The following is a 24,664-nucleotide window of genomic DNA, read 5'->3' on the forward strand; positions in this document are numbered from 1 at the left end:
ACTGATGAAGAGACTTCTTTAAAAATAACTAAAATTTATTAACACGTGAGAAAAAGTAAATATAATTGTATAAACTTAACTGAAGCTAAAGGTAAAAAAGATTAATTAAATATGACTAGCAAGCTCATCCTAATACGGCTCGCTAATCTGTTACTACGATCAGCGGAGCATCGTCGGCAATCCGCCGAGCAATACGAGCTCCACCCTAGCTACCTTTTATAGGACAGACATCACCGAACGAGTCTTAAAAAAGAGAGAGCGAATCTCAGCTCCGATCGCTGTTAAATACTCTGTCCTAGACATTATTCACATCAATGCCCTCACGTCCAAGCAACCAATGAGGATGCACCAAGTGGCAGAGACGCCTCCCTGCTAAGCCAATGGCGGGAGTCCATTAAGTCACATGTCCAATCCGATCGCTCGCTTCCGATTCACTCGGATCATTGGTCCGAACGAGCATCGGTCGATTATCGTGAAGTTCAGTTACCTGGGCAAAAGTAAGTGTAGAGATGTTTGTAGAAATTCTATTTCTAACAAGTACTCATTGTTTTATGTTTCGCACTCTGTGAAAGACACACACATTATTTTCCCTTTTAGCTCAAACTCTGGTTTCGACATTCACAATCAAGTGAAAACCATCTTAAACTCTCACATAATATTTACTATCTTAAACTCTCACATAATATTTCACAATACTGACAGATAAGAAAAGCCCATATTTCTTCCACTTGCCCCCCCCCCTCCTCCCTCCCCCCCCGAGAACTAGCAATCCCAAACTTGTGCACATTTACGAAATATTTGAACACATCTCGGGGGTGGGGAAAAAAAGAAAGAACTGCGAATGAATGAAATTGGAGTTGGGTCTCATGGCAATATTTTCTTCCACAGCTTGCCTTTTTTAACTTCCTTTTACAAAAAAGGAAGTATTGTATTCGCGAAAAAATTTTCACTCAAAAGTCGACCGTTATTTCTATTTTGCTCACCCCCGAATGAATGTTTGTTTTTTTTTTTGACTCGACCACACGTAGATATATGCCTAGGAACGTACAGACACCAAAATATCCATTTTGACGATCCCAGAGTTGATTACAACGAGTTTTCTCATGACGTCTGTATGTATGTATTGTTACAAATTCTGTAAATAGTAATTATTGTAGTAACGTAACCTGTAAATAGTTTCCCGTAATGAATATACAACCCCTTTTCATTCGGCTAAAGTATATTCATTACCGGAAACTATTTACAGGTTACGTTACTACAATAATAACTATTTACAGAATTTGTAACAGTATGTATGTGAGTATGTATCTCGCTTAAGTTAAAAACGGTATGTTCTAGAAAGTTTAAATTTGGTAGGTAGACTCCTAGAGGGGTCTAGGTGTACACCTTCCCTTTTGGTTGCGTTCGGATGGTTCTAAGGGGGTCTTTTGCTCCTTTTTGGGGGGAAATCATCGTTAATTTCGATGTAAACTCAAGTGGTGTTATAATTTGTCGGACACTTGGCGATATATCTCCAGTCTTTTGGTCGCCAAGTTTTGTCGCCAACTTGGCGACAAATTTGGCGATTTTTTTTTAAATTTGGTTTTAATTTGACCATTGTTGGTGATATTTAGAGATTAAACTATTGAATCACATTAAAATTGCCAATAATGGGGAAATGATATTAAATTGGAGTAAAAGGAAGTGATGTGATGGACACATCGTCTCGTTTTTCTTTAAAGTCCAGTGTGAAAAGGTGAGTTCACTTTGCTGTGCATGAACATCCCCTTGAATAACTTCTTGCTGTGCCCCTGTGCAGTAAAATGTTTACTGAACTAAATTATGTAGATAGTATACTTTTTCTTATTTTTGTTTATTCAGCACCACCCTAAAATTATATTGGAAACTTATTATTCTACTTGAAATGTAGCGGAAACATTTAAAGTTATAGAATTTTCCAAATTAACTGTTTAATTTTGATCTATAGTTGAGGCAAACCTAACCTGGCAGCATTGTAATGCTGCCAGATTAGGACTAGTGTTGTTACCGGTATCCGTATCCGTATCCGCGGGAAAATAAAGATCTGTATCCATATCCATAACTTTTTTGATAGATCTTAAGCAGATCATTTCTATTCTAAAATTTTTTGAATTTTTGAATAAAAGTCTCTTAAATTCTGTTTAAATTAGGTTTTATTCCCTGTTTAAATTATGAGGTATCATTTCAGAAGCCAATCTGTACCCCCCCCCCCTTGTTGCAAGAAGGAAGGGGAAATAAGTTTTAAAAGTGTATATCAGTGTGTCTTTTTGTGGCATCGTAGTTCCTAAACAGATGAACCGATTTTGATCGTTCATTTTTTGTTCAAAAGGTGACTTGATCAAAAGTGTCCTTAGCTTGGCCTCGTTTTTGTAGAACTTTAATTACCGGAGATATTAATTAAAAGCCGATTTAACGTTTTCAATGTAAAGAAGTTTTCAGCATTTGATATTTATTTGAAACTTTCAACTTATAGCTCCAACATATAGTAGGAGCTATAATCTTGTTAAGTAAATTTTAAATGCAATTCTAATACGCGTGATTGGTAGCGATTTCATAGTCGGAAGATAAGGACAAAAAGCTCAATGATATTTAAAATTTTTACCTGCTGTCAGTTCATATTTGTTACCAAATGTGTAATCTGACCCGCAAAATTCATCTTAATATGAGGTCGGCTCTCTGGGACATGTTTTGTTTTTTTAATTTTTAATTTAATATATATATATATATATATATATATATATATATATATATATATATATATATATATATATATTTTATTTCCAATGGCTGGCAGCAAAAGAAAAGGTTGCAAAGAACAAAATAGCAAAAACACAGAACAAGGAACAATACAGAAACAATAGGGTGAAATATTTAGCTGCCGATACGCTCTCTTGCTTCCCAATAACGGTCACATAGGCTACGTCTGGAAAGCTGGGTGCAAGTGTGCAGGTGACAAATGTCCATTTCTTCGTTTGAATGGCAAAGGGGACAATTGGGACTCTTCACAATCCTTAAGCGGTGAAGATGTTTTGGTACACAGTCATGGCCAGTTAAAAGTCGAAACAAAGCCACTGACTCTGCTCTTGGTGTTGAAGGGACAGAATCACGGTTTATAAACCAAACTTTGTGGTTGCTTCTAGCTTTTCGGTCTTGCCAAAAAAAAACCTCTTGATTTTTTCCTCATATATAACTTTATTGCATTGAATGAGACTGGCTTATTTGGTAGTTGAATAATAGCAGACCCCCTCTTGGCCAGAGCATCAGCAAGCTCATTTCCTCTAATCCCACAGTGTGCAGGGATCCACTGCAACACCACTTTTATATTCTGCTGCACCAGAGCGTTAATAAAACTGCGACATTCAGAAATTTCATTTTTGTTTCTCTCGGCATCCTTCAAAAAAAGTGAGACTAAATTCTCTATTTACTGTTTGTAAAGGCGTTCCTGGCTCTATATTTTGTCGGTCGGAGTATGTTTGGTGGAATGGGTCAGCGCTGCATTTATGCTGAAATAAAATGCGAAACATTATTTCTAGCCTGTCCAGTAGCAGCTTTACACTCCTGTATCCTACATCTAACAAGCCAGCTAGAAATAATTTTTCACATTTCATCTAAGCATTAATGCAGCGCTGACCCATTCCTTCCAACTCTCCCTCAATTTTAACGGAGATTTCTTTAAAGAGTAAATCATAGTCTTGATTATATTTTTGCCGCAGTTGACATTTTAGAAGAAACTGCCATTATTCTGACGGGAATACCTTCCGTAACAAATTTTACTCTTGGATAGTTGAATTGGGTAAAAAAGAAATTGAGATCCGTATCCGCGGATTTACTTTTTTAACGATCCGGCACATCTTTAGTTAGGACCTGCATAGTGTTTACAATGCTGGCAGGTTTGATCTTCCTCAACTATAGTAATGTTTACATGAAATACACTGCCAGCTCAGTCATTTCCAGCCGAGGACTGCAGTTTCGTGCTTATTAGCACTCATCAGCCCAGCTAAGCACGCCTGAGTATCGCCGTGCATTTCATGTATTTCTGCTTTAGCCTTGGCTAATGGGCGGTAACTTACTGAATATACCTGCCTTGCCTTCAATCCTCCAGTTGAACCGAACCATTGCTTCGGTCACTCGTCTGGTTTGTGCTAATTTCTACATTAGCTACCAGTTTGTTTGGCCCTCTTGGCTTCCTTAAGAGGTTTTCCATCTCCAGCTCGGTCCCTTTCCTATGCCGGGCCGATGAGTGCTAATCAGCACGAAACTGCAGTCCTTGGCTGGAAATGACTGAGCTGGCGGCGTATTTCACGTATTTCTGCTTTAGCCCTGGCTATTGGGCGGTAATTTACTGAATATATAGTAATGTTTGCAGCTATGGAAAAATGTGTGAGGATTTTTTCCCCTCTGTCTTCCAGATGCTGACTGACCGCTATTATGTGTCTCCCATGGAAGAGATGGTGAGACTACTGCTCAAGAACAAAGTGCCCACCTACGCCTACGTTCTCAATTACACCCTGCAGGGCTACGACACCCCACTCAAAGGTATTTTAGTTTCGTTTCTCTAGTTTCCAAACGTTTTCAGCCGGGTACTTTTTTATAGTCGCTTCATTTTTTAATACAGTGATCTCTCGCTTATACGCGACCTCTGTTGTACGCGTTTTTCACTTATGCGCGTTTTTCTCACGGGCCCGGCCAGCGATATAGGGAAACAATGTTAACTCTTGTTCATTTATACGCGAAACCTAAAATGCACTTTTCACTTATGCACGATAAATTTTTTTCAATTTTAGTTAAATCGCCTAACTCGCGCTTTGCTTATCGGAGAATTTGTACCCTTCTTGTTCTTTCTCTTGAAATACATTCACACGACGTTATTCCATTGTTCAGATTCTTCAAAGAATGTGTTTTTTTTTTGTTTTTTTTTTTGCACAAGTGTGCAATAGGGGATGGAATTAGTCTTGTGATTGACTTCGAGAGGGGAGAACAGGTTACATACAAAAAGGTTGACATCACTAAAAGTCAAGCGGTAAGCATTGACGTAGCCTATCGAGGATCTATTGCATCCTCGTAGACTATAGCACTGATCACGCGACATTTTTTTAGGTTTTGGGGAATTTGCTTACGTACTGTACAGTGCATAAAAAATGACAAAACGTACAACTTCAAATTTGGCTTTTTTATTAAATCCCAATGTATAAATGGAAGTTATGTGTGAATTTATTCATTAGTATTAGTAGTATATGATAAACACTAAGTTTATCCTAAGTACAATGTTATTATTTAATTATATGTATCTCATCATTTACAAACTAAAGCTATTTAATTGTAAACTTACTATGCATGTTAGCGTTGTTTCGCGTTGTAACATCCTTTTCGCTTTGACAAGCGATTCTTCCCGCGTACTTCAACTTCAGATGAAAACGTAAACAATGAGTGAATCTGTTTTCGCTTCCCGACGAATTGAAGGTCAGATGACGTTACTCGTTCTCAGGCATTCTAGAAGCTTTTTGCACACGTCTTTTCGGCACGCGTCGAACTTGAGATGACGCGTTATGCTGATTGGGAAAGCAGTATTTATACGCTCGTGCGATATGACTTTTTTTTCTTTTTCACTTCTCGCATCTACGATAGATGTTTTAGTTTGCCAACTTGCAGTTTGCAGTTGGGGTTTTCGGCTCTTGGCTTTTCAGCCATCGAGATAGCCATTCACAGTTTTTGGAATGGATTAATAGGAAGTTAGTTTTCTGATCGGTAGTTAGATGTGATCTAATAGATTCTACTAGAACTCGACGAACTTCGTGATGCATTATTGAAATGTTAGTATTAGATATCTATGAATAGAGATCATGAAAACCTCTTCAATGGAATATTCGGTAATACTTAATAGAATTAGTAAATAGATATAATAGGTCTACAAAGTTCATGATTATACTTTAATTTTGCGTATGGCTTTGAGTTATTGATTCTTCAAGTTACTTTATTATTTTCTCATTTTATCTTTTACAATTGTTAATTGTTTAATAAATTGTTGATATTTTAAAGAATGACTTTTTGTCACTTAATATAAGATTCTTCATGCAGCAGAAGATAAATTTCTATTTAATAGTTCGACTACTCCAATCGCGTATTACACTTTGCTAATTTAATAGCTTTGAATTATCATTATTTTTTGCAAAACTTGGGCTATTCTCTTTCTTGCTTTATGCTGGAGAATTATAGCCCATCAGTATACTATTAGTATTACTATAACTGATGTTAACTTACTGCATTTAAGTTAATTTTTGGGTTTTTCACTTATATGCGAATTTCACTTATGCGCGAAAATTTCGTTGTCCCGTTTGGTCGCATATAAGTGAGAGATCACTGTATTAACAAGAGAAAGTGAATGCCGGTTAATTTGTGATGTATTTCTGTTCCATGTGAATGAAAAGTCACAGAATATCACTTACTTCTCGTTTATTGCGAGTTTCACACGAGTGATATTAATAGGAATATGCACACGAGCATCGTTCACTTCACACAGGGACCATTGCAAAATGCTAAAAATGAACTAAGTAAATATTGTAACAAATGTTAAATCTGAGAAATTAAGTTTTGATTTTCTTTTATTTACTAGACGTAGTCATGTTTGAGGATGTTGTAGTGTGTGGTTGTGACATGCGATGTAGTTTTTGATTTTGCAAATTAAAAAAAATATATTGGTGAAAACAACTTCATGTATTCAAAACGCAACTCAACTGTTCCTCTGAGGAGACTATTTAGGCGACGATTTGTTAAATTCAGAGCTACTGAAGCAGATATTTTCAAGTAAAATTTTGATGGTAACCCTATATTATGCAGGGTTCGTACGCTCCTTCAAAACTCCTCCAATACTCCTTCATTCAGGAAATTTTTTTGAAGGGCCCTTCAAACTCCTTCATTTTGGTTTTAACTCCTTCAAAACTCCTTCTTTCTTGTTCAAGACTACATAATCTTCCTCTTTGACAGTAACTTATATCACTTTGATCGACAACTAACTTCGTCACAACGGCGATTTTAATGCTAATTTCGAGCATTTTTTTTTTTTTTTTTTATAGATGTGATTTGCAAATTGATCATAGTTAAGTCATAAAAGTTGAAGGTAAAAATAGTATTAGATGATAAAGATGTTTCATAAGTGAAGTAAAACATGCTTAAATGGTGCTTGGCTGTATTTTCAAATTTTATGATTATTGTTTTTCCTCCACCACACTCTCAGCAGCAAAAGTCAGGTTGTTTAATTATTATTTAAATATTTAAAACTACATAAGTAGATGTAGTATTATTAAGTGATCGTGTCAAAACAATAATTGTTTAGTAAATAGCAATTATGATATTGTAAAAAGTGTCATCCGCAAGTGATGTCATGTCTTGAGGAAGAGGGTTCGTGAAATTGTGACAAGGGGAAGAGAGAGATTGACAAAAAGTGACATCACACAGTTATTGTAATAATATTTGTAGAAAATATGACATGTGTGTGACAAGAGGAGGAGTTAGGTGAAGTGTGACACTAAGTGATAAGGGGGAAGGGGGTCAAATATGCTGAAAAACGTGTGACATCATTTATTATGACAGCCCATTAGTACTCCTTCAAAACCTCATTTTACTCCTTCAAAACTCCTCCAAAACTCCTTCATTTTACTCCTGAAATTGAGTACGAACCTTGTTATGTATATACAGGGTGCACCTGCAATACCTTTATTTTTGCAACCGTTAGTCCTAGATGTATAACTTTCAGTTGCAAAAACGTTCAAAATCAGTTGCAGGGTTAGGATATTGCAAGTTTGAAGTGAAAATAAAAATGAGTCAAAAAATACAAAATTGTACTTTTTATACGGGCCCCGTGTCCCCTAACTCATATTTAGGGAAATAATCTCCATTGAAAAATAATTCCAACACAAAAAGTTTGAAATTAGTATGACCAATATTCACTGAGGTATGAAACGCAGCGATTTGTGACTTACACCACTTTTCAATCGCCGTCAATAACACCTTTCAGGGGGAAATATAGTAGTTAACAAGTGCTTAAAATTACATGTGTGCATAGAGAGTGATTTTTCAAATTATTTGGGGTTTTTTAGTGTGTTTTTGCATATCACGGCATAACATTTGATTTATTTTTGAAAAGCAACAAAAAATATAAATACGTTGTTTTTCATACTTTCACGACCTGTCATTCTTCTGAAAGAGCGATAAGTTCCAAACGCATCTTTTGTATAGTCCCTAAAAACTTTAAACTGAAATATCTCCTTGAGTTTTGGTCGCACAAATGTCAAGTTTTTTGTATTAGTAATAGTTTTCAATGGAGATTATTACTCTAAATATTAGGGGACCTGGGACCGTATAATGTACATAAAAAAACAATTCTAACACAAAAGGTTTGAAATTAGTACAACCAATATTCACCGAGATACAAAACGCAGCATTTTGTGACTTTACACTTTCCGTCAACAACACCTTTTGAGGGAAAATATAGCACTTATCAAATGTTTAAAATTATATGTGTGCAGAATGTGGTTTTTAAAATTGTTCGAGGTTTTGCAGTGTGTTTTTGCGCATCACAGCATAACATTAGAATTAATTTTTGAATAGCAAGGAAATATAAATACCTTTTTTTTTTGCTTTGAAAACCTGTTATTCTTCTGAAAGGGCAATAAGTTCCAATCTTATCATCTGTATAGTCCCTTAAAACTTTGAACTGGAATATCTCCTTGAGTTTTGGTCCCACACATGTCAAGTTTTTTGTGTCAGTGATAGTTTTCAATGATGATTATTTCTCTATAAATATAAGTTAGGGGGCCTAGGGCCCGTATAAAAAGTTAAGTTTTGTATTTTGTTACTCTTTTTTTTTTTGCTTCAAACTTTCAATATCTTAACTCTGCATCTGATTTTGAACATTTTTATAATTGGAAGTATACATCTAGGACTAATGGTTGCAAAGACAGGGTTGGGTTTTTTGCTGGCAAAAAGGTATTTTTGCCGGGCCAGTGGAAAAAACCATGGCAAAAATGGAAAAAACCGGCAAAAACCTAATTGCAAATAAAGTAGCATTATAGTGTTAATCAAGAAATAGTGACAATGTAATATAAATAATGCACTTTAATATTTTAGTTATGTCTCTCCAAGTTACTTCTAATTTATAAGGTGAAAAATAAATAAAAAACAAATGTTGGGATTGCAAAACTTAAGATTTTCAATGTTTGCTAAAACAATTTTTTCAGAATGAGCCAATTCCTTCAATGCTAAAACAAAGAATGTTTACTTAAGCTTAGTAAATTAATAAAAAGACTGAATTCTAACCATATATATATATATATCTTTAATTAATCACTTTTTTTTGATCCCACTAAGATTTTTAAGTTATTTAATTAATAACAGAATATTTACTTGAATATAGAAAAATATTAACTTTTCCTCACTAAAGAAATAATGCATTTTTTCTCACTTACTGGGAAAATGGATAGCCAAGAGAAGAATTTAAAAAGAAGAAGAAAAAGCTGGTCAATATGTGCATTCTATATTCGTTCTACTTTTTAGTGATACTAGCTCACTCTACAGAAAATGGCAAAGCCTTTTATCAAAATCTTTTCATGCTTTTACTTTTATATAAAAGGAAAAAAAAACTGTCCGTAAGTTGATAACACAAAATCTATTTTTGCCACTTTGGCAAAAACTGGCAAAAACCTATTTTTGCCGGGCAGTAAAAGCCGTGGTTTTTTCCACGGTTTTTTCCGCCTCGGGCAAAAACTTGCCAACCCTGTGCAAAGATAAATGTCCTGCAGGTTAAAACGGAACACCCGTATGTTTCTACTTTGCATGGCTAAAGCAAAAATGAAGTCAAAGAACATTTATAAACGTACTAGCTGTACCAGACGCGCGTTGCTACGCCAACAAAAAAATACATCATTATACTGATTTTCATGACAATCGGTTGAACGGGGCAGAAGTGGCTACTCTGCAGTGCCACCTGGTGGCGAGTGGCTTCAATGAGCATATTGTGCACCTTCTCCGTGGGAAAATACATATATATAGCAATTTTCATAATAATCGGTCCAGGTATCGAGTGAAGCCGTGACTATACTCAAATTTTGTACTCACGCAGTTTGCAAGATCAATCCATCGCTAAAAATATCAAATAGAAAAAGTTTTAAATCTCCCCGTTGCATGAAAAGCCATAAAACAATAAAGAAAGAATTTATTTGTTCAAACTCAAGAAAAATGGCAACTTCTTACCAATGAGATCTTTCACACGAATTAATTTCTGCAGCCGATCATTTTATTCGTATTTATCCAACGGATCGTGACTTAAATTGGAATAAAAAAGGAACGATCGATCGGATTTTTTTCGAACCGGTCTATAAACATTCCCATCACCAAAAATAACAAACGGTGAAAGTTTCAGCCAAATCTGCCGGGTAGTTTTTGAGTTCATGAATGACATACAGACAAACATTCATTTATATATATATATAGATGCTTGCTGTGTTAAAAACGTTGTTGCATGTTCCAGGGTTCGTGTCTTCGGAGACGGAATACCTGTTGCTGTCGGGGGCCCCCTTTCTGGACCCCAAGTTCTACCCCCCTGGCATGAAACTGGAAGGCGCCAGTTGGACTCAGGAGGACCGTAATATGAGCATCTTCATGATGCAGGCCTGGGCCAACTTCGCCAAATACGGGTCAGTATTGACTCTTTTTTTTCTTTCTTTCTTTGCCTCTGTTTCCGCTGCCCTAGGTTAGCTCAGTGTGCCACAAATCCAACCGTACTATGGTCATATTCAGGGCTGCCTTTCGGATTTTGTGCAAAACAAAAGATTGGGCTCACAAATTTCCCAAGATTATGTAACTAATTCATACTTGCCAACTCGACTGTTTTTAACGGGAGACTCCCGTTTTTTGCTTCCATCTCCCGATTTCCCGTTTTTTACGATTTTCTCCCGTTTTTTCAGTCAATCATCAAAAAGTTTCACTTTCTTCTCAATAGATGGCGCCTCTTTCTAGTATACCAATGTCAGGGAATAAGAATTTTTCCAATTAATACCTTTGTTAGTAAAACATAAATTTTTTTGGAAGCTTTCCACATTGCATGTTCAACGAAGCACGTGCTCTGCCGAAAATCGCAGCAGATTTCAATCTTTTTGCATCTTGAAAATATTTCAATTATTTTGAAAGTTTGAAGTTATTTCAACATGTGCTAGCCTATACCTACTTATTATATATATTATTTTCATTATATATTGATTTTTTTTTTTCGGATTTTAGGAATTAAATTTAGGTAGCTATTTTTCTGGAAGAGACTGGGGAATGTACAGAACTTTAAGCAAGTTCACTACTTATTGTTTGGTTTTTCCTTTGCAGTATGTTTTTCTTGCTGCTTCCAATTAGCTTACATCTGCGAAAAATCCCCATTTCACTTTAAATTTAGTATTCATGTTATTTAAAAGCACAATTAATAATTATGTTGTGAAGATATGTCGCTGGTGACATCATCTATGTACCTCTAGTGGAATCTCCTGTTTTTTTTTCTTCAAAGTATGCTAATTGCAGTACCTGCACAGCTTTGCCCGTAGTAGAAAATTAAAAGGTCTTTTGGTTCGCCTGTACATTTACAAATAATGAATGATGAATTTCTCGCCAACTGGCTTGCCCATGTTACAGTTCCACGTTGTGATAACAAACTTGGTAATTTACTCGTCTATCTTATGATAATTTTGCTTGGTAAAAGTTCTTAAAAATGGAATAGAAAAAGAACTTCATTGAGTTTTCGAAAAATCGCTTCAAGGTGCACACTCCCAAGCTACAAACTAATTCTGTGCCAAATTTCATGAAAATCGGTCGACCAGTCTAGGCGCTATGCACGTCACAGAGATCCAGATATCCAGACAGAGAGACTTTCAGCATTATTATTAGTAAAGAATATTTCCTAAAATTTCTTCACCTTTTTTTTTCTAGTAGCTACCATTGTACCTGGGTAAATTATTAATCTTACAAAAGATTAAGTGTTAAAACATCAAATAATTACTGAAACTGATGTATCAATAATTATTTATTTCTTTTGAACAATTTTTGTTAAAATAAAGGTGTAAAAATTGCCTACTGCAAAAAAAAAAAACAGGGAAGGGGGGGGGGGTTGCAAATGTATTGATACAGTTATACTGGTAGCAGATTAGTCTTTAAGGTTTAGGTGTGGAAGGCTTACAAGATTTTGGATGGGAGGAAAATCGGAAGTAGTATTATTTGCCTAAGTCCATCTTCTGTATGTATTTCTAAATTATAAACATTTTCAATTAATGATTTTCACTGTTTTTATAATTTATGTAAAGTAAAAAAGAAAAAATCATTTAGTTTTATTTCACTAAACTCGCATAAATGTTCAAAATTTTAACGAGGTTTTAAATTTTTAATGGCATGCTAAATTTTATTTTTAATAGAATAGAAGAGTATTGCACAGGAAAAAAATTGCACAATTTGTGCAATTCCTTTCCTCATAGGTACTAACAAAAATTGCTAAAAGAAAAGTATTAAAAATATTGAACAGAAAAAAAAAATTGTTCACACATTTAATGCTAAAAATAAAAACAAAAAAAAATTAATTCCTGTTATGAGTAAAAAAATATTTATTTTTTCCTCATATATACTATAAATGAAATAGGAATAAGTTGAAATTAAAATAGTTTCTTTTTTTTTTCTTTTGTAATATCAAATCAGTAACTTTAAACATCAAGAAAAAAAAGCAAATCTCCTAGTTTTTGCCAAATTTTCCAACCATTTTTAAAGAGACAATCTGAGAATTTTTGTTAGGAATCTCTGCCCCTCCTTGAATTTTAACCTCTGATAATGCATGAAATTTTATTTTAACTTATCTGACGCACATGTACTGTTTGATCGCGGATTGTATGCAATTTGGCAATCTGCCAAGTAAAGAAGATTCCATCTGAATTAATCTAGCAGGGGAGAAGGGAAAATGACGATGGGATTTTGATGCACGCTTTTTATAATGTCACTAGTGCCTTATTCATTTATTGCATTCTCTAAAATAAAAGAAGGGGAAACAAAAATAGTTACCATGGAAACAACAAAAAGAAAAGAAAATACTTTCATTTCGTTCGGGAACGTAAAAGCAAAATGGTAAGCTCAAAACTTTGTTATGAATGAATAAATCAATTAGTTTTTGCCGTGAGGATATAGATCGAATATACTTTAGATTTATAAAATGTTGCTGTGAGCAAATTTTCATTTTTACAAAACAAAGGCTAAATAATAGAGAGGCAAAAGTGCACTTCTGTAGCAAATCAACTAACATCCCTATAAACTAATAGATACGTCTATTTCCGCCTATAAAACGGATATCAGCCTTTCCATGTAATCAATGGTCAGACAGTAATATTATGTGCGTTTCTTTTTAGTACAATTTGTATGATAATTTTATTTCATTCAATTTTATCATATATATCCTTAATGCAAGCAATCTTAATATATTTTGAATACTTGAAAGCTCTTTTCTAAAAATTAAATAATTTCACTTTTCATTTCATTGTATTTAAACCTGAAAATGTTCTTAGCTTATTAAACAATTCTCAAAAAAAATTTTAAGCTTGAAAATATATCCATGAAAGTAAGGTGAAAATCAAATTTGATGTAGAAATGCACATTATAAAAGAGAAAGCAGTAAAAGATTCAAAAAGAAAAAAGATACGTTTTTTTCATTGCTGAAACTGAATTAAGTGAAAAGTGTAAGCAGTTGAAAATTGTTATTTGCTGTACAGTTACTCATCATAAACATCTAGTTTTCTTTATCTGTGCAAGACTTTACACACCAGTAATTTCAGCAATTAAGCTATTGAAAATGAATATTTTGCTAAGGTGGCTATAGCTATAGTCCACCAAATGTTTTGCTGATATGTGTAGGAACTGGAATTTTAAATTAAGACTCCATGAAATATAATGTGTTATAAGAAATTCTGTCTAGAAATAAATAAGTGTACTTTCCTGTAAACCAAGATCAATTTTCTCTCAAGCTAAGGTTGCAAAATACAGGGTGATTTTAATTGAAGTTCCACTTTCAAAACGCTGTAAAAATAAAACCACTGGTCAGAATGGCGTCAAACTTCAACGGAATATTATCGAAGAAGGGGGAAAACGAATGGCAGAAGAAAAATAAAGAGTTGGAACTTTTAGCAATAGATGGCTCTGCAGGTGTCAAAATATGTAAATCAAAACACCTGTCATGCGCACGACTCATTGAAGTTGCCATTTCCCTACAGCCTGGCCGTCCCGATCACCTGATCTTAACCCGTGTGACTTCTGGCTATGGGGCTATCTGAAAGCTGTTGTGTTCCATGCTCCGATTGCAAACTTTGCTGAGCTGAAGGCACGCATTGCGCAACACATTCTAAATGTGAAACACTTCATGCTGTTTCTTGATTTCAACTTGCTTCAGAAAACGGGCGGGGGACAGCATATTGAACATCTTTTGCGCCAGTCTCACGAAAACTAAAGACCGATTTGATTTTTACTGATGCTTTTTCTGCGGTTTTTGGCCTGAGGACAATTAAAAACCAATTTAATTAAATTATGATGCTTACAGCGCCATCTATTGCTAAAAATTCCAACTATTTATTTTTCTTCTGCCATACGTTTCCCCCGTCTTCGATAATATTGTGTTCCAATTTGACATCATTCTGACCAGTGGTTTTATTTTTACAGCGTTTTGAAAGTGGAACTTTAATTATAATCACCCTGTATTTCAAACAGAAATTTTTCACATTAAAGTTGATTTTTGAAAACAAAATATGCCTCTCTCATTTTCTCAAATTGTCAGGTGTCTACACCAATATGCAAATGCACTGCCTGCAGAGGGCAGCACATGTGATTGTGAGTTTAAAACAGTTAAGCTTCAAGAGAATGAGCGGCTCCCTACCTGATGACTCTTAACATCCAATACAAAATTCGGACATGCATGTCGCAGAATGTTCATAAAACCAAGATGGTTTTTCAATTTGTATTTTGCAATACATGCGAAACTTTTATATAATATTTTTTAGTAAGTCTTAATTTTCTTACCTACATAAGTACCATCATTACAACAACTAGCAAACAGTCAGACATTTTGTTTCAGTGTCCTCCAACCATGAGTGAGCATTTCATTAAGAACATTTTAGACTCAGCGATGTTGTCCAATATTTAAGCGTACAACTTTACTTGAAACTTCTTTATCACTAAACATTTCAAACTTCATTTCTTCAGATGTTTAAACTTCATTTAAACATCTAGTTTTCTTTATCTGTGCAAGACTTTACACACCTTGTAATTTCAGCAATTAAGCTATTGAAAATGATTATTTTGCTAAGGTGGCTATAGCTATAGTCCACCAAATGTTTTGTTAATATATGTACATACTGGAATTTTAAATTATGACTCCATGAAATAAATTGTGCAACAAGAAATTCTGCCTAGAAATAAATATACCTACTTTCCTATAAACCAAGATCAATTTTTGCTCAAGCTAAGGTTGCATATTATTTCAAACAGAATTTTTTCACACTAAAGTTGATTCCTGAAAACAAAATATGCCTCTCTCATGTAATTAAAAAAAAAAAAAAAACTGTCTATTTACATTTTTGCTTGGACAACAAATGGAAGAAATTCAAGACAACTGATAAGAAGCCCCCCACACTTTTTTGTATTACATTAAAATTAATTGATTGGTCAACTACTATCATCCAAAGATTATTTTTCTTTTTTTAGTTCATTTTGCTACGAAAGCGTGTTTTTTTTTAGTTTTTTAAACTATTTTATTTTCTTCTTTTTTAGTTTAACTTGTTTTACGAAAAAATATTCATTACAACATTGTTCAAAATCTTTTATATTCATAAAATTTGCTCAAAAAAAGTGACTAAAAGTCTCGAGTGGCATTTGAAACGTGGTCTCTCGAACTCTAAAAAGAGCAACTGTACCTTTCAAAGTGTAATAGCTGAGCTCTAAAAACATTCAACTTCGCTGATAAATTGCCTGTGTAGTAATTGTCTAATCCAGCTAATCCATCTCGGTCATCGATGTATGTGTGCAGAAATCATATCTACATTACTTTAAAAATTTGAGATGCATTTGAATAAAGGTTTTGTACAACAATGGTCGGATCAGCAATGAATTTCCAATTGAAGGCTCACCTAAATTTTGGCATGGAATTACTTAAAAACAATTATATTTCATGTTCTAATTACCATGGAACATTGGAACAAATTTTGCCTGATGCAGAAAAATGAAAGGTTTTTGTAGATATTTTTAAATAATTTTTGCGAGCATTTTTTAATGTATTTTTTAAAAATTTTCCTTTTCCGTTGTTGGATTTATGCCAAAATATTGATTAAAATTGGAGGAAACTAACAATTAAAAGAGTTAATTAATTAATTTGATTATAGAATATTGCATTGTCATCGGGTCTGAGGTCGCGTGCCAACTTTCAAAAGAATCCGATCGCAGGAAGTGGGCGAAATTTGAGCTGCAAGATTACGTTACAAGATACATACATACATACAGGTGAAGCTAATAAAAGTGTGTTAAAAAAAAAGGCTACTTGATGTTATAGAACTTATATCAACATTAGGCACATTTTAGAGATTCAGCAAAGTTCTCCAGTATTTAAGCATACAAATTTACTTGAAACTTCATTATCACTAAACATTTCAAACTTCATTTCTTCAGATGTTTAAACTTCATTTAAACATCTAGTTTTCTTTATCTGTGCAAGACTTTACACACCTTGTAATTTCAGCAATTAAGGTATTGAAAATGATTATTTTGCTAAGGTGGCTATAGCTATAGTCCACCAAATGTTTTGTTGATATGTGTAGGAACTGGAATTTTAAATTATGACTCCATGAAATAAATTGTGCAACAAGAAATTCTGTCTAGAAATAAATATACCTACTTTCCTATAAACCAAGATCAATTTTCGCTCAAGCTAAGGTTGCATATTATTTCAAACAGAAATTTTTCACATTAAAGTTGATTCCCGAAAATATGCCTCTCTCATGTAATTAAATAAAAGAAAAAAGTTACTTGATGTTATGGAACGTATGTCAACGTTAGGGAACATTTTAGATTCAGCAACGTTGTCCAATATTTAAGCATACAACTTTACTTGAAAATTTCTTTATCGCTGCAAGACCTTGTATAACACTGATTGTGATGTTTCACCCCCCAGGAACCCGACCCCCACCCCGCCAAAATATTGATTAAAATTGGAAGAAACTAACAATTAAAAGAATTAATTTGATTATAGAATATTGCATTGTCATCGGGTCTGAGGTCGCGTGCCAACTTTCAAAAGAATCCGATCGCAGGAAGTGGGCGAATTTGAGCTGCAAGATTCCGTTACAAGATACATACATACATACATACATACATACATACAGGTGAAGCTAATAAAAGTGTATTAAAAAAAAGGCTACTTGATGTTATAGAACTTATATCAACATTAGGCACATTTTAGAGATTCAGCAATGTTGTCCAATATTCAAGCAAACAACTTTACTTGAAAATTTCTTTATCACTGCAAGACCGTGTATAACACTGATATTTCTCCCCCCAGCAACCCGACCCCCACCCGCATCTTCAACACCATCCTGTGGGAGCCGGTGAGTGAGCCCGAGCTGCCCTACCTGAACCTGAACGCTACCAACACCACCAGCACCATGATGCCTCGCTACCGAGAGCGAGAGTCTCGCTTCTGGTCCTCATTCCTGCCGTTCTTCCTGGGGAGGGAGCCACCCACCATGGCCCCCACGCTGGAGCCGGGGGTGGCCGAGCTCAGGGTGGTGAGCGGCGCCCTCTGGGGGAGCGTGGCCGTGGCCGCCCTACTGCTGGTGCTGTGCCTGGCATGCTGCGCCCTCTACTGTCGAGTGCGGAGGTACGACTCCTACTGACGAGGCTGATGTCAGCACTGTGAATGTGCGGTGCTTTTCCAATACAAGTCTGTCACGCCACATTTTTTTTAACCTTGGCAATTATTTTACATTTTATTCACTGCTCGGTCAAAGTTGCGTGGAAACTACCTATTTGGTGGTATCGTATATTATTTTGTCTTTTTTTAATGAACTTTTAAACAAAACAAGGCCTGAAACAAAATCCCGTCAAAATGAAAAATAATCTTCTAAATCGGGGGTTTCCATTCCCAGAACCCTTGGAAGAATCAAAAATGTCTTGTGGCACCCTGGTATATGTTATGTCAATTTCGGAGATACAGTGGACGCCAGTTAATTGAATCAGTCGTTAATAGAATCAACCGTCTTAATGAATCAAATTGTCAAAAACAGAACAAAATCTAGCTTTATGGAATCAAAACTGTTTAGAACAAATATGATTCATGAAATACACCGCCAGCTCAGTCAATTCCAGCCGAGGACTGCAGTTTCGTGCTTTTTAGCACTTATCAGCCCGGCATAGGACTAACTGAGCTGGAGGTGGAAAACCTCTTAAGAAAGCCAAGAGTGACAAACAAACTGTCAGCTAATACAGAATTAGCACTGACCAGACGAACAATGCTTCGGTTCAACTCGAATATTGAAGGCAAGGCAGGCAATATTCAGTAAGTTACCGCCCTCTAGCCAGGGCTAAGGCAGAAATACATGAAATACACCGCCAGCATGTATTTCTGACTTAGCCCTGGCTAGAGGGCGGTAACTTACTGAAAATATGATTCATATCAGCAGCATCCGTTGTACTTCTTTTCAAGGCATGAAAATGCTCCTTGGCATTTTTATAGGAATGAAACTCCTTTGCGGGGAGTGAAATATGTGGAAACTAAAAACCACAATGATGATCAATTCCTTCAAAAAATAAAATTAGTTAAAACTTTTTTGAAAAAAACCTTAATTTTTTGAAGAGGTTGTAGACAGTAGGGGGAAAAAATTATTTTTGAACCATTTTTACTTTTTAATCTTGAAAATATTAGACATCTTTAAAATTCCAACAAGAAAACAACTAAATACAATACTTTAAAAATTCAAACTGCCTTTTCCCCCCCAAATCTCCATGATGCCAAATTTTAATTTGAAATACTAAGCGTGAAAATAATGCTCGACTAAATTTTTGAGATGTATTTTCGATTTTGAGACACAAAATAGGCTTGTAGGGGCATTGCAATAGCTCTGGTCTATATTGATATCATGGACACTATGCAGGGCCCCCTCATTTCTCCCTGCAACATGGCACCCACTATGGGAACAGCTGATCTAAATAATTAAATCGGGCCATTAAAAGTAAAATAATCCACCTAAAAAAAATTTAAGGGGAGTACTCTACCGCCAATGTTAATTTGCTCAGTTTCAGGTACCTTTTTCTGAAAATCTATTAAAGATACAATTTCGAAATTTTTTCTGTACCTTAAGTAGACTCTTTTTTCTATATTGAAGTAAACTTTTACACAAAGAAAGCTTAGTTTTTTTTTTTTAATTCTAATGTGTAATTCGTTTTTTTTTTTTTTTTTTTTTTTCAGAAAATGCCATTTTGCAACACGAAATCAGCTCTATAAAAAAATATTTTTCGAATATGAGAAAAAAATCACTTCAGTATATTCAATTAAATGTATGGGATAGGTGGTAAAAATTTCAAAGCCTAACGCAATTTAGTTTCTGAGAAAAAGGAACATTTAGTTTCAAAAATACCATTTCGAGATATTGAAATTTAAAGGGGAAAATCGTACCTGATCAAAATAGGTTTACATTTTTTCAAAGCTTATTTTAACTTACTTCTAATATGAGCACGATCATGAAGTTTATATCATTAAAAAAGTATCAAAATATATAAAAATCAAAAAATCGAATTTTTGAAAGTATTTAGGGTACTGACTCCCCTTTAAAAAGCTATAAATAACATGAGAAATTTAATTCATATGTTTCACCAAATCTACTTTAAATGCTTCATTACCACGTAAAATTATCAGCCGAATAAATAGGTCAAGTCGCTAATCAACATTAAAACTAGAAAAAGAGAAGCAAGCAGGGTGACAACATAAACTTAATTTTTGAATGTTGGCCAATGGGATTTCAGCAACTCGCCGAGCCAAGTGACGTACCTGTAATGGAAAAGTACCGTAAGTACTTAAGACGACGACTGCAGCAACTGTTGTGCAAAATTTTATTCTTATACGTTCACATTTCTGCTGGCCAGAACTTATAGAGTGTAAATCAAAAGTGATTTTAAAGAGTGAAGAGGAAAAAGTGAATGACAAAAGTTCAAACTTAAAACTGTTTGTTTTGGCATTTTCACCTTATTTAACTTCATGCAAATGTTGTCTGGTTGGTATGATGTCCTCTACTAAAGTATTTACAGAGGGTGGTTGAGTTATTGTATTCAAACTTTTCTGGATTTTTATTGTTGTTGCACAGTTTTATTATTTGAACACATTTTACTGTTTTTTTAAAAGTTAATTCTGGCAACACTTTACTTTTTGTTTTTTTCATAAATATTTCAAGTATGATGATAGACGTCAGTGATTGTTAAAGTTTCAAGTTACAAGCTTCCTCTTGTGAGTGATTTTTGGAAAAAAATAATGATTTTATAAAAACAGTACTAGGTAACTTAAGTAGCCATATCATCCATTGAACATACCATGCTGCAATCGAACTGTGATGGCAGCAAAAGAGGGAGTTACTAAATATTTACCTATTTTTAGTATTGATCGGAAGGTACTTTATGTTTAATATGTTTAATTCATATTTTTAAAATGTGTTCAAATAATAAAACTATATAACAACAAAAAAAAATGAAAATACAGAAAATTTTGTTTGAGTTATTGTAATTTAGCCACCCTCTGAAACAAGGGCGCCCATATGCAAAATTGTAAGGGGGGGGGGCGGCTCAGGTATTTTCCAGATGGAAAACAATTTCATAACAGATTAGAGTTATTAAGATTCGAAATTTTTAATAAAGTATTCATTAATGGCTGTAGAAGAAGTGTTCTTACATTTTTGCAAAGAAAAAAGTACTAAAAGCAAGGAAGTTCTCATTTTTAAGGGGGGGAGGGGCTCGAGCCCCCCACTTGCCCCCCTATATGGGCGCCCATGCTCTGAAATATGCTAATTTGTTTTGCATTAGTTTCAAATGAGAGCAAAGTAAATTGTAAGGGTGTATTTCCTTTGTTGCTCTTTTAAATCCTTGTATCCTTTTTGAAGTACCCTTCTGTGTTATCAACCAATTACTATTTTTGCAATGCACAAGGTTTACATCATCAAATTCACATCATCATGTCCTAATACATTACAGTGTCCTTTTTTTACAAGAACTCTCCTATGCTTAGGCTTTTGAGGAGCTGGTTTTTATGGTAACATCAATTATTCCGGGAATTCGTCCTCCAATGTAACGCAGGTCGTTTTCCACATTATGGTACATTTGCGAGTGTAGCATACTTGCCAACTCTACTGTTTTTAACGGGAGACTCCCGTTTTTTGCTTCCATCTCCCGATTTCCCGTTTTTTACCATTTTCTCCCGTTTTTTCAGTCAATCATCAAAAAGTTTCACTTTCTTCTCAATAGATGGTGCCCCTTTTTAGTATACCAATGTCAGGGAATAAGAATTTTACCAATTAATAACTCAATTTGTTAAAATTAATTTTTTAGAAGCTTACCACTTTGCGCGTTCAACGAAACACGTGCTTTGCCGAAAATGGCAGCAGATTTCAATCTTTTTGCATCTTGGATATATTTCAATTATTTTGGAAGTTTGAAGTTATTTTAACATGAGCTACCCTATACCTACTTAATTTGTATTTTATTTTTATTATATATTGATTTTTTTTTCGGATTTTAGTAATTAAATTTTTGTAGCTACTTTTTTGGTAGATACTGGCGAATGTACGAAAATTTAAGCAAATTCACTCCTTGTTTTTTGGTTTTTCCTTTGCAGTATATTTTTCTTGCTGCTATTAATTAGCTTACATCTGCGAAAAATCCCCATTTCACTTTAAATTTAGTATTCATGTTATTTAAAAGCACAATTAATAATTATGTTGTGAAGATATGTCGCTGGTGAATCACCTATATATCTCTAGTGGAATCTCCTTTTTTTTTCTTCGAAGGTTGGCAAGTATGGTGTAGTGCCTTTTCAAAAATATTTCCCATCCTGCTGTTCTTTGAGTTGACGCTTGCAATGATCACAAAATTTTAATTTAAGAAGACTAATTTTCACAATGATTATTTTTCCTATGGATGGTGTTTTTGCTCCAAAATGATTTTGTTTCGTGTTTGGCATACTTGTGAATTGTCATTTTTATAACTGTTATCGTTAAAATAGTCTGTAAGTTTAACCTTTAAGAAATTAGCATAATTTTAGATGCGTTATTTTTTGGACATTTATCGTGAAATAGACTTTAAATTTGACTCAAAATTAGTATAATTCTGGATACTTTTACTGGGATATATTACTTTTGTGACATTTATCTTTATATAAACCTTTAAGTTTGTCATAAAATTAGTATAATTTCAGATACATTTTCTCATTTGCTTATCAAAACATGACAAGATGGTCAACATCCGAAATTGTTTAAGTCATCACAAACATTCCGTTTTGAAATAATGATTTATATTTTTAGCTTTTCGGAAGTATTTTTTAAGTTACAGTGAAGAACTTTGAAGCAATTTTTCACTTAATATACACTTTAACCAAATGAGCTTTTTATACAATTTTTGAAGTTTGCTACGAAGCAGTTTTTGTCGATTGTCCAAGGAGGCGGGAGGTACCTAAACAAATTTCACCATCATCAAAATTTGGAAGCCCAAGTCACCGATTGCGGGAAAAAGCCAAATTTGTTGATAATCTTAGTTCAAAAAAAAATCAATAGATACACGAGCGCTTACCCTGTTTTCTGTCTTTAGTTTGCGTGTTTGTAAGGAGGAAAAGAGAAGTAATTTCACTTGCTTCGCCATAGAAATACTTAAATATTTTTTCAAATAAAAAAGTATAAGAAGTAAATTTTAGAAAGGAATAATTGACTTAAAAAAAAATATATATATTCATTATTTGTTAACTGTTTTGGTTGAAAATTAAATTTGTCATCCTTTAATAGTTTAAATCTGTTTTGGAATTCCCACTCCCCCCTTGTGACGCTAAATCCCCTTTTGCAGAGAAGTGCCTCCCCCTGCCCCCCAATAAATACAATTCTTTGCTGCCTATCATAATCTTGAGTGTGGCTATTTCATTAAATCAACTGCATTTTATGAATGCATTTCTCATCCGTCCTCGAATTGCCTCTAACTGCTCGTGCCTTATTGGTTGAAAATTCACATTTGGACCTGAATTGTCCATAGTGCCTATATGAGCCACAGTGCAAATGTAATTGAACAATAAGGAGTGAATGTTTAGTAAAGCCTAACCTGTGTGCAGGGCCAGATTTAGGGGAGGATAGGCGGGGCTATTGCCTCGGGCCCCCACAACAAAATTTTTGCAAAATATCCTAACTTTCACGGGTCGGAAATATTGGATATATACGTATATAACAAAATATTCGGATACATATCAAAGTATCGGATATTTTCGAAAATATGAAGATCTTTTCGAACCCTGATTAGGGGCCTCCACTCCTTCGTTGCCCCGGGGCCTCCACAACAAAGGGGCCCCCACAATAAAATTTTTGCAAAATATCCTAACTTTCACGGGTCGGAAATATCGGATATATACGTATATAACAAAATATTCGGATACATATCAAAGTATCGGATATTTTCGAAAATATGAAGATCTTTTCAAACCCTGATTAGGGGCCTCCACACTCAACACTCTGTCGAGTTTAACGGAAATCTGGTTTTGCAAAGAAATCGTGCAATAGGAGATTGGTTCAGAACGAGAGCAAGATTGAGTTCTAGATGATCAAGATGCAGAAATATTGTAATTTATACACAGGTTAATTTGTGCACAGTTTTTTTTTTGTAAATATTATTTTGAATCAATCTAGGGCAACTTTTCTCATTCTTCAATAGACAGCTATTAAAAAAAGCAAATTAGAGTAAAAACAGAAAGCAAGGTAACTTTTATTTCTTTTTTCAGCGAATGATGGAAAATGAATAAGCCTATTTTACTATGTTTTTTACATTGAGCTATAGATTTTATTTGAGTGCAATTATCCGTTATATCAATTGGGAGCGTTCCGTTATATCAAGGCTGTTCGTCCGTTTACGACCTTTTTGCCTACTAGGCCCACTAATTGTGTATTCAAATGGGCATTTTTAAATTCAATTATTTTTTTTTATTGAATGTGAGTTTAGTGAAATCATGGGACCTCGAGGCTTTATACATAAGCCAATTAAGAATAATTATTTGTCCTGTTACTCTGGTGAGAAGATACATTTTGAACTAATTAGTCAGTTCAATTTTTAAAACTTTGGGTCTTTTTCTGATCAATTTAAAAATTTAAGCATTCAAATCTTCCTAATATTCGAACACTTCAGCATACACTATCACTCAGGGATACTTAATTATAAAAAAAAATTCTAACAGTAGAAAAAAAGGTAAATTATTGCTACTGTATACTAATTACAGTATGGTTTACTTTTATTTAATTGCTTTTTATTTTTACTTTAGTATACTTTTTCACTGTGTAGTCATAGTTTAAATCTATTTGTGTATATTATTATAATTTCT

The 24,664-nt window shown here is 34.2% G+C and overlaps 1 protein-coding gene across 1 annotated transcript in view; it reads left to right on the forward strand.

Annotated features, from left to right (window-relative positions):
• The window catches only part of LOC129232775 (neuroligin-2-like), a gene marked incomplete at its 5' end in the record, with an annotated part of 77,206 nt that overhangs the window by 38,993 nt on the left and 13,549 nt on the right, over window positions 1-24,664 (forward strand). The window contains 3 exon segments of the mRNA XM_054866878.1: window positions 4,428-4,554; window positions 10,541-10,706; window positions 17,621-17,938. Of these exon segments, the coding sequence (XP_054722853.1) occupies window positions 4,428-4,554; window positions 10,541-10,706; window positions 17,621-17,938 (611 nt within the window).

The sequence above is a fragment of the Uloborus diversus genome, unplaced genomic scaffold, assembly GCF_026930045.1.
Source record: "Uloborus diversus isolate 005 unplaced genomic scaffold, Udiv.v.3.1 scaffold_14, whole genome shotgun sequence".
Lineage (NCBI taxonomy): Eukaryota > Metazoa > Arthropoda > Arachnida > Araneae > Uloboridae > Uloborus > Uloborus diversus.